Below are 12,616 nucleotides of genomic sequence, written 5' to 3'. Positions count from 1 at the left end.
CGGCATCTCCACCTTATGGCACCTTATGAGGAAAGGTTAAACAGGTTGGACTCTACTCATTGGAATTTAGAAGATTTGGATCTCATCGTTACCATGGTGTGACTTGCTTCAGTTTTCATCTAGTCTGTAGAGTTGTTTTTCAAAAGAGAGTTGACAGGCCTGGCTAACTGCAATTTAAACCATGTTGGCAAAAGGTTCAGTTAACAGTTTCTAACCTGTGCTGTAGATTCTTTGTAATTTAAATATTTCATGTAATCTGAGCACATCTTTCTCTTTTTACCACTACCAGTTTGACCAGGGATTTAATGCTCCACATCAAGGACCACCTCATTGCCAGCCCTGGAATAACAATCACGAAGGGATGTGGAATGACCAGCGTGAGCAAAATTGGAACAACCAACGAGATGCCCCATGGAACAACCAGCATGAACCATCCTGGAATAATCAGTTTGAACCTCCATGGAACAACCAGCATGAGCCGCCCTGGGGGGGCCAGCGGGACCCACCTTTCAGAATGCAACGACCCCCGCACTTCCGCCAGCAGCCCCCATTCCCGCCACACCAGCAGCACCCGCCGTTTAACCAGCCTCCGCACCCCCACAATTTCAATCGCATTCCTCCACGGTTCATGCAGGATGACTTCCCTCCCCGGCATCACTTCGATCGTCCTCCTTATCCTCCTCATCATTTTGATTATCAACAGGGAGACTTTCCACCAGGTAAACAATCCCCAGCAATCTTTTCATTGATAACATTGTGTAATTCAGTTCACAGTGAAAGTTTTTAATCCTTTTGTATTATTGCAACTTTAAGCTGATCTCAGATACTTATTTTCTGTCAAAGGTCTTTTTTTCCCCCAAATGCTGACAAGCAGATAAAGGAAGACTTGCATTTACACAATTCGTTTTACAATCTCAGGATGTCCCAAAGGCTCTAACAGTCCAAAATAACACAAGGAGCAAGAGTAGGCCATTTGGCCCTTCAAACTTGCTGTGCCTTTCTGTAAGATCATGGCTGCTCTATTTGTGGTCTCAACATGTTCCTGTCTGAACCCCTTAACATCCTGATCTGTCAAAAATCTAACCCTTTTTTGAATAGATTCAGTGACCCAGCTTCCAATGCTTCCCAGGTAAGAGAATTCAACAAACTAACAATGCTCTGACAGAAAGAAGCTTCCTTCCACATTCTTGCAGTTTGATAGTCTCAGTCTGTATGAAGATTCAAGTTCCCACAATAATTACATCGCCTTTGTTACAAGCTTCACTAATTTCTTGTTTAATGCTCTGTCCACCGGTATAGAGGGCTGATAAATTATTTCATCAGTGTTTTCTGCCTCCTGCTTTTCCTAATTTCCACCCATATTGATTCTAATTCTGAAGCCAGATACTTTCTCATTATTGTCATCGTGCCTTTTTTTTTAGTATCAAAGCCACTTCTTCCTCGCCATTCTCTTTGTCTTCCCTAAATATTGTGTACCTTCCCACTCTTGGTCGCCTCGTGATCATGTCTGTGTAATGGCAATTAGATCTAAATTATTTATCTCTATTTATGCTATTAGTTCACCTCAGTCTCAGGAGAGACTGAGGGATCTAGGGTTGTTTTCGTTGGAAAGAAGGCGGCTAAGAGGGGATCTTATTGAAACATATAAGATGATTAGAGGTTTAGATAGGGTGGATAGTGATAGCCTTTTTCCTCGGATGGAGAAAGCTAGCACGAGGGGGCATGGCTTTAAATTAAGGGGGGGTAGCTACAGGACGGATGTCAGGGGTAGGTTCTTTACCCAGCGGGTGGTGAGGGATTGGAATGCCCTGCCTGCTGCAGTTGTAAATGCGTCTAGTTTGGGGGCGTTTAAGAGATCTCTGGATAGGTTTATGGACGAAAAGGGATTGGTATAGGCTAGTGGGTCATTGTTTTTGTAACTGGTCGGCGCAACATCGTGGGCCGAAGGGCCTGTTCTGCGCTGTAATGTTCTATTTCTATTTCTATATATTATTGCGGATACAATAAAGGTCAAATGGCCTACTCTGTTTCTATGCTTCACACGTTCAAATAAAGAACCTATAAATTAAAGTTTTTTGCTTCTATTCTTTGCAACATCCTTATTCGCCAATGTACAAATTTTGTTAAAGCCTGTCTTGTCTCCACCCACATTGCCCTACTGTTCTGATGCCTCAACCTTTCTCCTTAGATTTCTTAATCCCCCCCGACCCACCACCGCCACCATATAAATGATGGGCCAGGACATGTGTCCCAACTCATGTCAAGTGAACTTTGAGCCACATGTTAGATTCTCTAGTCTGCTTGATCCAATGGCAATTTGCATGTGGCTCAGGTAACAACCCAAAGATGATGTACTTTGTTTTAATTTGGTTCCTGACTCCTCAGATTCTTTTAGCAGAACACCATTCCTGGTTCAACCCATGTTGTTGGTCTTCATGTAGACCACGACAACTGGATCCTCCCCTTCCCATTTCATACATTAGGAGATATACTTAATTCTGGTACCAAGCCTCTGCTAATTTATGGGCTGTCTCTCTCAACCTATGCAGAACTCTGGTTGCTCTCTCGTGGTCTCACTCTCACCTGCAACACCCCCATTTTATATGCTTTCTCTCTGTTCCCAACTCCTGCTGCTTTATGTGCTCTCTGTCTCTTTTCTCTCTCTCTCTCTCTCTCCCCCCCCACCAAACTCCCTTTGCTCTAGTGCTGTCTCTCTCTTTTTCTCTCGCTCGCTTCCCAAACTCCCTCTGCTCTATATGCTCTCTTTCCTCCTACTACTACCACCGTCCCCCGTCCCCCCCAAACTCCCTCTGCTGTATGGGCTCCCTTTCTGCCAACTGTTGCTGCTTTATGCGCACTCTCCCTCTTAAACTCCCTCTGCTTGTTGTGTGCTCTCTCTCTCAAACTCCCTCTGCTTTATGCATGCCCTCTCTCTCTCTCTCTCTCTCTCTAGGCTCCCTCTGCTTTACGGGGGTCCTTGTGTTGAAATGTAGGAAATCTAGCAAATAAACAGCAATATGTGACTGAAAGCCTGTTTTAGTGATGTTATTTGGGGGTAAATATTGTCCAGGACATCAAGAAGATGTAGTTTATGCCATGATATATGTTTTATATCCATTTGAAAGGACAAATGAGGCCTTGATTAATGCCTCAGCTAGCAGCCCTCTGTGTTGTACTGTCTCAGTGTTGCACTGGGCCATCGGCCTAGATTTTGTGTCCAAGATTGTGGAGTCAGACTTGACTGTACAGCTTTCTAACTCAGCAGTGCGCCATATCAATACTAATGATAATAATGCGCAAAAGATTCTAGCTCGGACTCTTGTCTTGACTGACATTTGCATTCCAGTTTTTCTGTTGAGTTACAGACCCTGGGGAAACCTAATGCTATACCTCAAAGTGCAGCTGCTAAAGAAATGGCAGCCTGCTATCTATGACTGGGGTCAATCAGTTCCTGATTAAAGAGGAGAATTGAGGCTGACAAAAAGGAGAGAGAAGAAAGTCTGGTGAAGTCAGTTAGACACTGCATTTAGGAGCAGCGTAGACTTGTTCTAAATGGCCTTTTTCGTTCATAATTGTCTTGTGAATTGCATATATAATCCACAAAGTTGGTTTTATTTCCACATTTTTATAATAAACTGTGACCCACCAATGGTTGCTGTGTGATCCTTTCTATCTTCCAACTAACGTTTTTGAGATCACAACTTGTAGTTGGATTCAAAATTCACAATAAAAATGCTGACATTTCTTTATACACTACAATTGATTCAGCCTCCCATAAAAGTCTGCTTCAACATCTTGGTGCTTTTTCATGTCTAGGCCAGGTGGTACGTGTGTTGGTATGCACAAGACTGGTACATTAATATAATAGACTGAACCTGGTGCAAAGCTTTAACTGAAATGCCTGTATGATGTATGTATTCCAGATATGGGCCCTCCTCACCATCCTCCACATCGATTGCCGCCACCAGGAATGGGAGAACCTCCTCCATGGGGTGGACCTCAGCATCCCGATTTTGCTGGTCCTCCACCAGGGTTTAATGGACAGCCTCCACATATCAGACGACAAGGACCTCCTCCACCTCAGATCAGCCCAGATGACCCCAGCCTGGTACCTAATGTGCCATATTTTGATCTCCCAGCAGGATTAATGGCACCACTAGTGAAGGTAAGCAGCCAATCACTGCCCAAACTGTTGGCTGAACAATAACTTGCATTCAAATAGCACCTTTAATATAGGAAAGTGTCAAAGGCACTTCACAGGAGCAATATTGGACAACATACAAGATATTGGGATGCACGTGTGGAACGAGAAAAAGAGTTAACATTTTGTGTCCTGTATGATTCTTCAAAACTGTCCCAAAGAAGACTCATATTGGACTCAAAACATTGGCCAGAATTCTCCGGTCTCTCACGCCCCGTTGCCACTGCCAGCAAGATCAGAGAATTTGGTTCTCGACCAAATCTCCATTTGCTGCAATTGGAGCAGAAAATCCAGCTGCAGGCAAGGTCGAAGAATTCCAGCCATTAACTCTTTCTCCCTTCACAGGTGCTGCCAGATCTGCTGAGCTTTTCCAGGGCTTTTTGTTTTTATTTTGGATTTCCAGCGCCCACAGTATTTTGCTTTTGAGATATTGGGAAGGGTGACTGCATTTTTGGTCAAAGAGCTACATTTCAAATAGCATCTTGAAGCAGACGAGAGAGACAAAAATGTTTAGAGAAGTAATTCCATAACTTGAGTCTCGGGTAGCTAAAGAAATGGCTACCAGTGGTCGGGTGAAGAGAGTAGGATAACAAATAGGCAGATTTGGTGGGATGTAGAGTTCTAGGATGGTTGCACAGTTGTATGACTTTACAGAGATGGAGAGGTTGATGCCGTGACTGATTTAAAATGCTAAATTGATGGACTGGGAAAACCAGTGGAGATAGGGTAAGGGCAGATGAGTTCCAAGTTGAGAGAATGGAAGTTGGGAAGCTATTAGTGGGGTTCATAAGAACATAAGAAATAGGAGCAGGAGTAGGCCATCCAGCCCTTCGAGCCTGCCCCGCCATTCAGTAAGATCATGGCTGATCTGTCGCTGCTCAGTTCCACTTTCCCGCCCTCTCCCCATAACCCTTAATCCCCTCTCCTATCAAAAACCCATCAACCCGCGTCTTAAAAATATTTAGCGAGGCAGCCTCCACCACTTCAACGGGCAGAGAATTCCAGAGATTCACCACCCTTTGAGTGAAGAAGTTCCTCCTCAACTCCGTTCTAAACCGCCCCCCTTTTATCTTGAGGCTGTGCCCCCTAGTCCTATTGTCTTTTTTGAGCGGGAAGAGTCTTTCCACCTCTATCCTGTCCATCCCATTCATCATCTTATACGTCTCAATGAGATCTCCTCTCATTCTTCTAAACTCTAACGAGTACAAGCCCAGTTTATTCAGCCTCTCCTCATAGCTCAACCCCCTCAACTCCGGTATCAGCCTAGTAAACCTCCTCTGCACTCCCTCCAAGGCCAAAATATCTTTGCGCAGGTGCGGCGCCCAAAAATGCACACAGTACTCCAGTTGCGGCCTCACCAATGCCCTATACAGCTGCAGCAAGACCTCCCTACTTTTAAATTCAATCCCCCTCGCTATGAAGGCCAGCATCCCATTCGCCTTCCTGACCACCTGCTGCACCTGCAAGCTGGGTTTTTGCGACTCATGCACAAGGACCCCGAGGTCCCTCTGCACCGTCGCCTGCTGCAGTTTTTCGCCCCGTAAGTAATAGTCCTTCCTACCATTTTTCCTACCAAAGTGGACCACCTCACACTTGCCAACATTAAATTCCATTTGCCATTTCCTGGCCCATTCGCCCAGCCTATCTAGATCCTTCTGCAGACTCTCTACACCCTCCGCACAATTTGCTGTTCCCCCAATCTTGGTGTCATCAGCAAATTTCGACACTCTACACTCGGTTCCCTCCTCCAGATCATCTATATAAATGGTAAATAGCTGAGGCCCCAGCACTGACCCCTGGGGCACTCCACTAGTCACCATCCGCCAATCCGAATAGCACCCGTTGACCCCCACTCTCTGCCTCCTATTTGACAACCAATCCTCTATCCACGCTAACACCCTACCCCCAACTCCATGTCCCTCGACCTTCTGCAATAACCTCTTGTGAGGCACTTTGTCAAACGCCTTCTGAAAATCTAGAAAGACCACATCCACCGGCTCTCCTCTATCCACTGCCCTAGACCCATCCTCATAGAACTCCAGTAAATTTGTCAGACACGACTTCCCTTTAATGAAACCGTGTTGCGTCTGCCCTATCAAGCAATTCCCTTCAAGATGCCTCGCAATTTCCTCCTTAATGACGGATTCTAACATTTTACCTACCACAGACATTAAACTAACCGGCCTATAATTCCCCACCTTTTGCCTGGCACCCTTCTTAAACAACGGCGTAACATTAGCCGTTTTCCAATCTTCCGGCACTTCCCCGAAATCCAGCGACGTCTGGAAAATAACCACCAAGGCATCCACTATCACCTCCGCCATTTCTTTCAGAACCCTCGGATGCATTCCATCCGGTCCTGGGGACTTGTCCACAATCAGCCCCTCCAGTCTGTCGAGCACCGCCTTTCTAGTAACAGTAATGTCATTAAGACCCTCCAGTCCTACCACCTTTCTATCGCTAACACCCGGCAAATTATTCACGTCCTCCTCCGTGAAGACAGAAACAAAAAAGTTATTCAAGACCTTAGCCATATCCCCATCCCCTACCACTAGGTCCCCTTTCTCATCCTCTAAAGGACCAACATTCACCCTAGCCAGCCTCTTCCTTTTTATATATTTATAAAAACTCTTGCTATCCTTTTTTATATTAAGCGCTAGCCCAGCTTCATAGTTTCTCCTACCCTTCCTTATCAACTTCTTTGTCAATCTTTGTTGACATTTAAACCTCTCCCAATCCTCTTCTCGCCCACTACTCTTAGCTACTCTAAATTCCTCCGCTTTTAGTTTAACACTTTCCTTCACCTCCTTTGTTATCCACGGCTTATTACCTCTCCTCCTACTATCCTTTTTGACCATCGGAATAAATTTCCGTTGAGCACCAAGAAAGATCTCCTTAAAGATCCTCCACTGCTCCTCAACAGACCCTCCCTCCAACGCGCTCTCCCAGTCCACGTTCGCCAATTCTTCTCTCATCCTACCGTATTTCCCTCTATTCAAACAAAGGACGCGTGTCCGGGAACCCACTTTCTCCTCCTCCATCTGCACCAGAAACTCCACCATACAATGATCACTCTCCCCAAGAGGATCCTTCACCACAAGGTCCCTAATTCTACCCGCTTCATTACATAGCACCAGATCCAAGATAGCTCGCTCCCTCGTCGGCTCCAACACACACTGTTCGAGGAAACTATCCCGGCAGCATTCCAAGAACTCTTCCTCGAGCCCCCCACGTCCAACATGGGTCGACCAATCAATATGCAGATTTAAATCCCCCATAACTACGGCCGTCCCATTCCTGCACGCCGCACTTACTTGCGCGTTAACAGCCTGCCCCGTCTCCAGATCATTATTCGGGGGCCTATAGACGACACCCACCAGCGTCTTCCTCCCTTTGCTGTTCCTAATCTCCACCCACAACGATTCCACGTTCTGCTCCTTGGCTCCAATATCATCCCTTGCTACCACCGTGATGCTATCCTTAATCAGTAGAGCTACGCCCCCGCCTTTTCCCTCCTGCCTATCCTTCCTAAACACTTGATAGCCCTGTACATTCAGCTCCCAGTCCCTGTCACCCTGCAGCCACGTCTCTGTAATGGCCACCAGATCGTATCCATTTGTGTCGATCTGCGCCATCAGCTCATCCACTTTATTCTGAATGCTTCGTGCATTCAGATAAAGTGCTTTCATCCCAGCCTTCACCTGGACCCTATTTGCCGCAACGCCACCAACTATACTCACGCCCCCTACTCCCTCTATTATTGGGACATCCTCGGCCTCTTCCCTTACATGTACACTCTCCTTAACTTTAGACCTCGTAAGGTCACCTACCCTCACACCCTCCCCCCCTAATTAGTTTAAAGCCCTGTCTACAGTCCTCTTTACTCGATTCGCCAGCACTCTGGTCCCAGCACGGTTCAGACCAACCCCATCCCTCCCGAACAGGTCCCACCTACCCCAATACTGGTGCCAATGCCCCATAAATTCAAACCCGTTCCTCCCACACCAATCCCTGAGCCACCCATTCACTTCCTTAATCCTGTCAACCCTACGCCCATCTGCACACGGTTCAGGCAGTAGCCCAGAGATAACCACCTTGTCAGTTCTACTTTTTAATTCCATTCCAAGCTTTTCATACTCCCTCCCCAGATCCTCAGTCTGCATTTTGCTTACGTTGCCGGCACCCACATGTTCCCCGGAGGCCAGGTATTGCCAAAACCTCAGCCAATGCAAAGCCTCAGGAAAGCCAGTGTCCCAATTTAAAGGGGTATCTTTTATTTGACCGGGGATCTCGAGGAGAAATTATTGAAAAGCCCTAGCCCTAGCCCTAGACAAAGAGCAGTCTGACCTTTCCAATAACTCCGACGTACAAAGCTTAGGATAGATCAATTATAGATTCCTCTTATCAAATTCTCCTGCCTTGCATTAGCTTTGAATCAGTCATCTGCAATATCATTAATAACACCTGAGACATACTTCAGCTAATTGCATTTTACCCTCTGATGTAGTGGGATTTCATTGGTCTGTAAATTCCAGATGCTTCCTTCCCCAGTTGCTGACTCTACTTCCTCTACTGCTTAGCAACCTCAGACAAAAGTCAAAATTTATATTCCACCAGTTCTCCATGTCATCGGCCAAAATGGGCTAATGCATGTTCTCATGTCTGAGAAGGCACAGCCTTATCTGGATTGTGAATTAATCCTATTCATGAAGCTGCCTTGAGAATTTTTCTGCTATCGTTCTGCTGATACAAACTTGCACATTCTGAAGTTCCATTGTTTCCTAAGAATGTGGTTCTGTCTGTCCCTGTACCATCAGGCTTTGCAGCAACCTGCTCTTGGCTAAGGTGCACAATTGCTTTATAAAATACTGTTAATACATTTAAAATATCAAAACACATGTTAAAATCACAATCACTTGTTTTAAATCTCTTATTGCATTCACATGTGCAAACTGTTCCCTTGTTAGCTTATGAGTCTGACTTAGACTCATTTAACTCAATGCTGGTGGTTCTGTTGATTTCTTAAATGTCTAATGGTTTAAAATTTTCTCTAATCTACTGGGATTTTCTTTTCCAAAAGAAGTCAACCTGGAGATCGTTGAAATAGTTGAGTCAGTTGATAACAATGAGTATTTCAGTAGTGGATGAGTTGAGGGAAGGTGGAAATCGCTGAAAGGATAGAGGTGGAAGTAGGCAACCTGGTTAATGGAGGTGCCAAGGGGTCAGAGCTAAACCTGGGGTGAGATGTGAAGCTGAGGTTACATTCTGTTCAGTTGTAAAGCCATTATGGCACAGAAGGTGGCCATTAGGCCCATCGAGTACATGCCAGCCGTCTGCAGGACAATCCAGTCAGTCATGTTCCCCTGCTGTACCTTTGTAACCCTGGAAGTTCATTTTCCTCAGGCACCCATCCAATTTCCTGTTGGAATCATTACCATTTCCTGGATTTAAAAATAAATTCTTTCACGCATCCACAATCTACCTGGCCCCAATATCTCTTGCCCAAGAGTTTACAGTTGTTTCAGCCAATGCTTTGTTCAAGCTGAGATAGTGGTTTATGAGGGGGCAAATCAGTGACAATGGATCTGTGTTTGTGGCGAGGGCTGAAGACAATGACTTTGGTCTTTCCCATGTTGAATTGTGGAAAATTGCTGGTTATCCAGGACAGGGTGTCAGACAAGCCTGACAACACGGGCATTAAAGACCGAGAGAGGGAGTACTGTGATGGTTTTGGATTTTGCCAGCATGAATGTGGAACTTGATGTCATATCTTTAAATCATCGTAACAAGGACCAGCATGGCATCCTTTAGTTCTGCTAATGGCAAGCCTCTGCTGTTACAGCATTCCCTCAGTTCTGTATTAAAGCGACAGTCTAGTTTAGGTGCTTAGTCTATGGGAATTTGCCCAGATTAATTGGACTCTGGTATACGTATTGAAGTTACTTATAATATATGCACTGAGGTGTAGTTTAGTCTCATGGATCATATATCATTTACAACTAGCAGTGAACCATCACTAACATTTTGTCATCAAAAGCCAAAATGTGAAGAGGACATTTATAGTCCAGCCATTCATTAGAAATCATTTTTTAAAAGATAGATTAAAATGGTGTCATTAAAACTTTAGTAGCAAGATCCATTATCAGATATTTTGCTCCCTCCATTTTAAAAAAAATACAAACATCAAACTAACAAGCAACTTGCTAAATATGATCGGTGAACCAACTATTGATTGCTTGTTCTTATTTTCAAATAGCTGGAAGATTATGACTACAAGGCTCTGGAGCCTAAAGATATGCGTCTTCCACCTCCAATGCCGCCAAATGAGAGATTGCTTGCTGCAGTTGAGGCATTTTACAGTCCTCCATCTCATGACAGACCAAGAAACAGGTAGGCCTTGCAAAGCCTATGTATAGATATTTAGCTTTTTTCTATGTCTGGTGAGATATGTTTGCTACCTACCATAGTGATCAGGCACTGGAGTCAATGAAGTTAATAGTCTGCTTGCATAGACCATAATGCCACAGAGACATTATTGTGTAATTGCTATATACCTATGTTTATGCTACAAACAAGCCTCCTCCCATCAATTTGTAACCCTCATCACTTCTAATCCCTTTCCCCCTCTAATACTTCTAGCTTTCCCCTTGAATATCATTCTAACCATTCTCTAGGTAAAGAAGATCCTCCTTAATTTCTTATTGGTCTGTTAGTGACTATCTTATATTTATTATCCCTTGTTTTGGACTTCCCTTAAAGTGGGAACATTTTCTGGCCTTTCATGTTCATATATTTCTTCGATGTATCAGCTCACCCCTTCAGTCCTCTGAATTCTGTAAAAATGAATGTCTGTTAAAATAGTGAATCTTTTTTGTACCATCTCCAGTGCCTTTAACATTTCATAACTTGGAGACCAGAATTGTGCACTTGAGACTTGAGGATTTGAGAAGGGAGAGATCAACCATGATCTGATTGAATGGCAGAGCAGGCTTCAAGGGCTGAATTTGCCAACTTCTCCTGATTCCTATGTTCCTGCTTTTAAGTGTGGTCTAACCATAGTTCTATATAACTTGTCCACTTTTCTGTTCCTCTGGAACTACTTGGTTTGCTTTTTGTTTATTAATCCCTATCGCTGCTGCTTGTGATTTTGTGTATTCTAGGTGTTTTTTTTATTTTCTAAGTATCCAACCTTCTTATTCCTTCTATCACATTGCTCCACCTCTTAAAATTCATTTGCCAATTGCATGCCCATTCTACAAGTTTCTTAACGTCATCTTATAGTTGTATCCATCTCCTCAGTATTGACTGTGCTTCATAATTTTTTGTCATCTGCAAGTTTTGAAGCGTCCCTCCTATATCCCTGATGTAAATGGTAAACGACAGCAGTCTCAAAAAACCATTGTGAGGCGCCACTTTTCAACTTTGCCAGTCAGGATAACTAACTATAACCCACACTCTGTTTTGTAACCACCTTTTTATCTGCTCTGCTACCAGTTTCCTAACAACACATACTCTAATCTCAATCCTGAGTGATGTGGTACCTTATTGAAGGCCTTTTGAAAATCTTAATTGTACTATCTTTATAATGCAGAAGGAGGCCATTTGACCCATCAAGTCTACACTGACTCTCCAACGGAGCATCTTACAAAGGCACTATCCCTGTAACCCCACATATTTACCCCACTAATTTCCCCCTAACCTACACTTCTTGGGACACTAAGGACCAAGTTAACATGGCTAATCCACATAACCTGCACATCTTTGGAGTGTAGGAGGAAACCGGAGCACCTGGAGGAAATCCATGCAAACACAAGGAGAATGTGCAAATTCCACATAACCATCCAAGGCTGGAATTGAACCCAGGTCCCCAGCACTGAGATAGCAGTTCTAACCACTATGCCACTAAGCCACCCTAAGTAGTGAAAGCTCTGCCTTTGGATGGTCATGAACCGCCAGCCTTTTGGTTAACAGCCAAATGTGTTCACCAATTGCACGCTACTGACATTTACCCTTTTTCTTATTTCTTTAAAGAAATCAACAAGTTTGATCAAGCATGATGTGCCCTTTTGAAACCAGTACTTTTTTTTCTATATTTTCAATTTCCAGATGTTTGTCTTTTCCATTATCTTTCCTACCACTGATAAGCCAATAGGTCTAAATTATCTGGACTCATACCATCTCCCTTCTAAAATTCAGGAATAATATTAGCTTTCTGCCAGTCCTCTGCCACCATTTCTTTCCTACTGTTTTTTATAGTGGATGTATGTGCAATAGTGTCTTTACTATCTTTTTCCATGCTTTTAATAATGCAAACAGGTTTCATTCCCTCTACGTTTAGTTTATCAACGATCTCCCCCTTTCTAATATTTTTTGATGTCTTCTAATTTCATTATCATTAACCCCGTTAGGTTCTAA

The 12,616-nt window shown here is 44.0% G+C and overlaps 1 protein-coding gene across 1 annotated transcript in view; it reads left to right on the top strand.

Moving 5' to 3' along the window:
* The window catches only part of cherp (calcium homeostasis endoplasmic reticulum protein), a 77,407-nt gene that overhangs the window by 38,950 nt on the left and 25,841 nt on the right, over positions 1 to 12,616 (top strand). The window contains exons 10-12 of the mRNA XM_080213228.1: positions 290 to 719; positions 3,924 to 4,165; positions 10,458 to 10,591. Of these exons, the coding sequence (XP_080069354.1) occupies positions 290 to 719; positions 3,924 to 4,165; positions 10,458 to 10,591 (806 nt within the window). The remainder of the gene's footprint in view (positions 1 to 289; positions 720 to 3,923; positions 4,166 to 10,457; positions 10,592 to 12,616) is intronic.

Source organism: Carcharhinus amblyrhynchos, chromosome 26 (assembly GCF_965287045.1).
Source record: "Carcharhinus amblyrhynchos chromosome 26, sCarAmb.v2.hapA, whole genome shotgun sequence".
NCBI lineage: Eukaryota > Metazoa > Chordata > Chondrichthyes > Carcharhiniformes > Carcharhinidae > Carcharhinus > Carcharhinus amblyrhynchos.
This window is presented reverse-complemented; position numbering and strand designations above follow the sequence as displayed.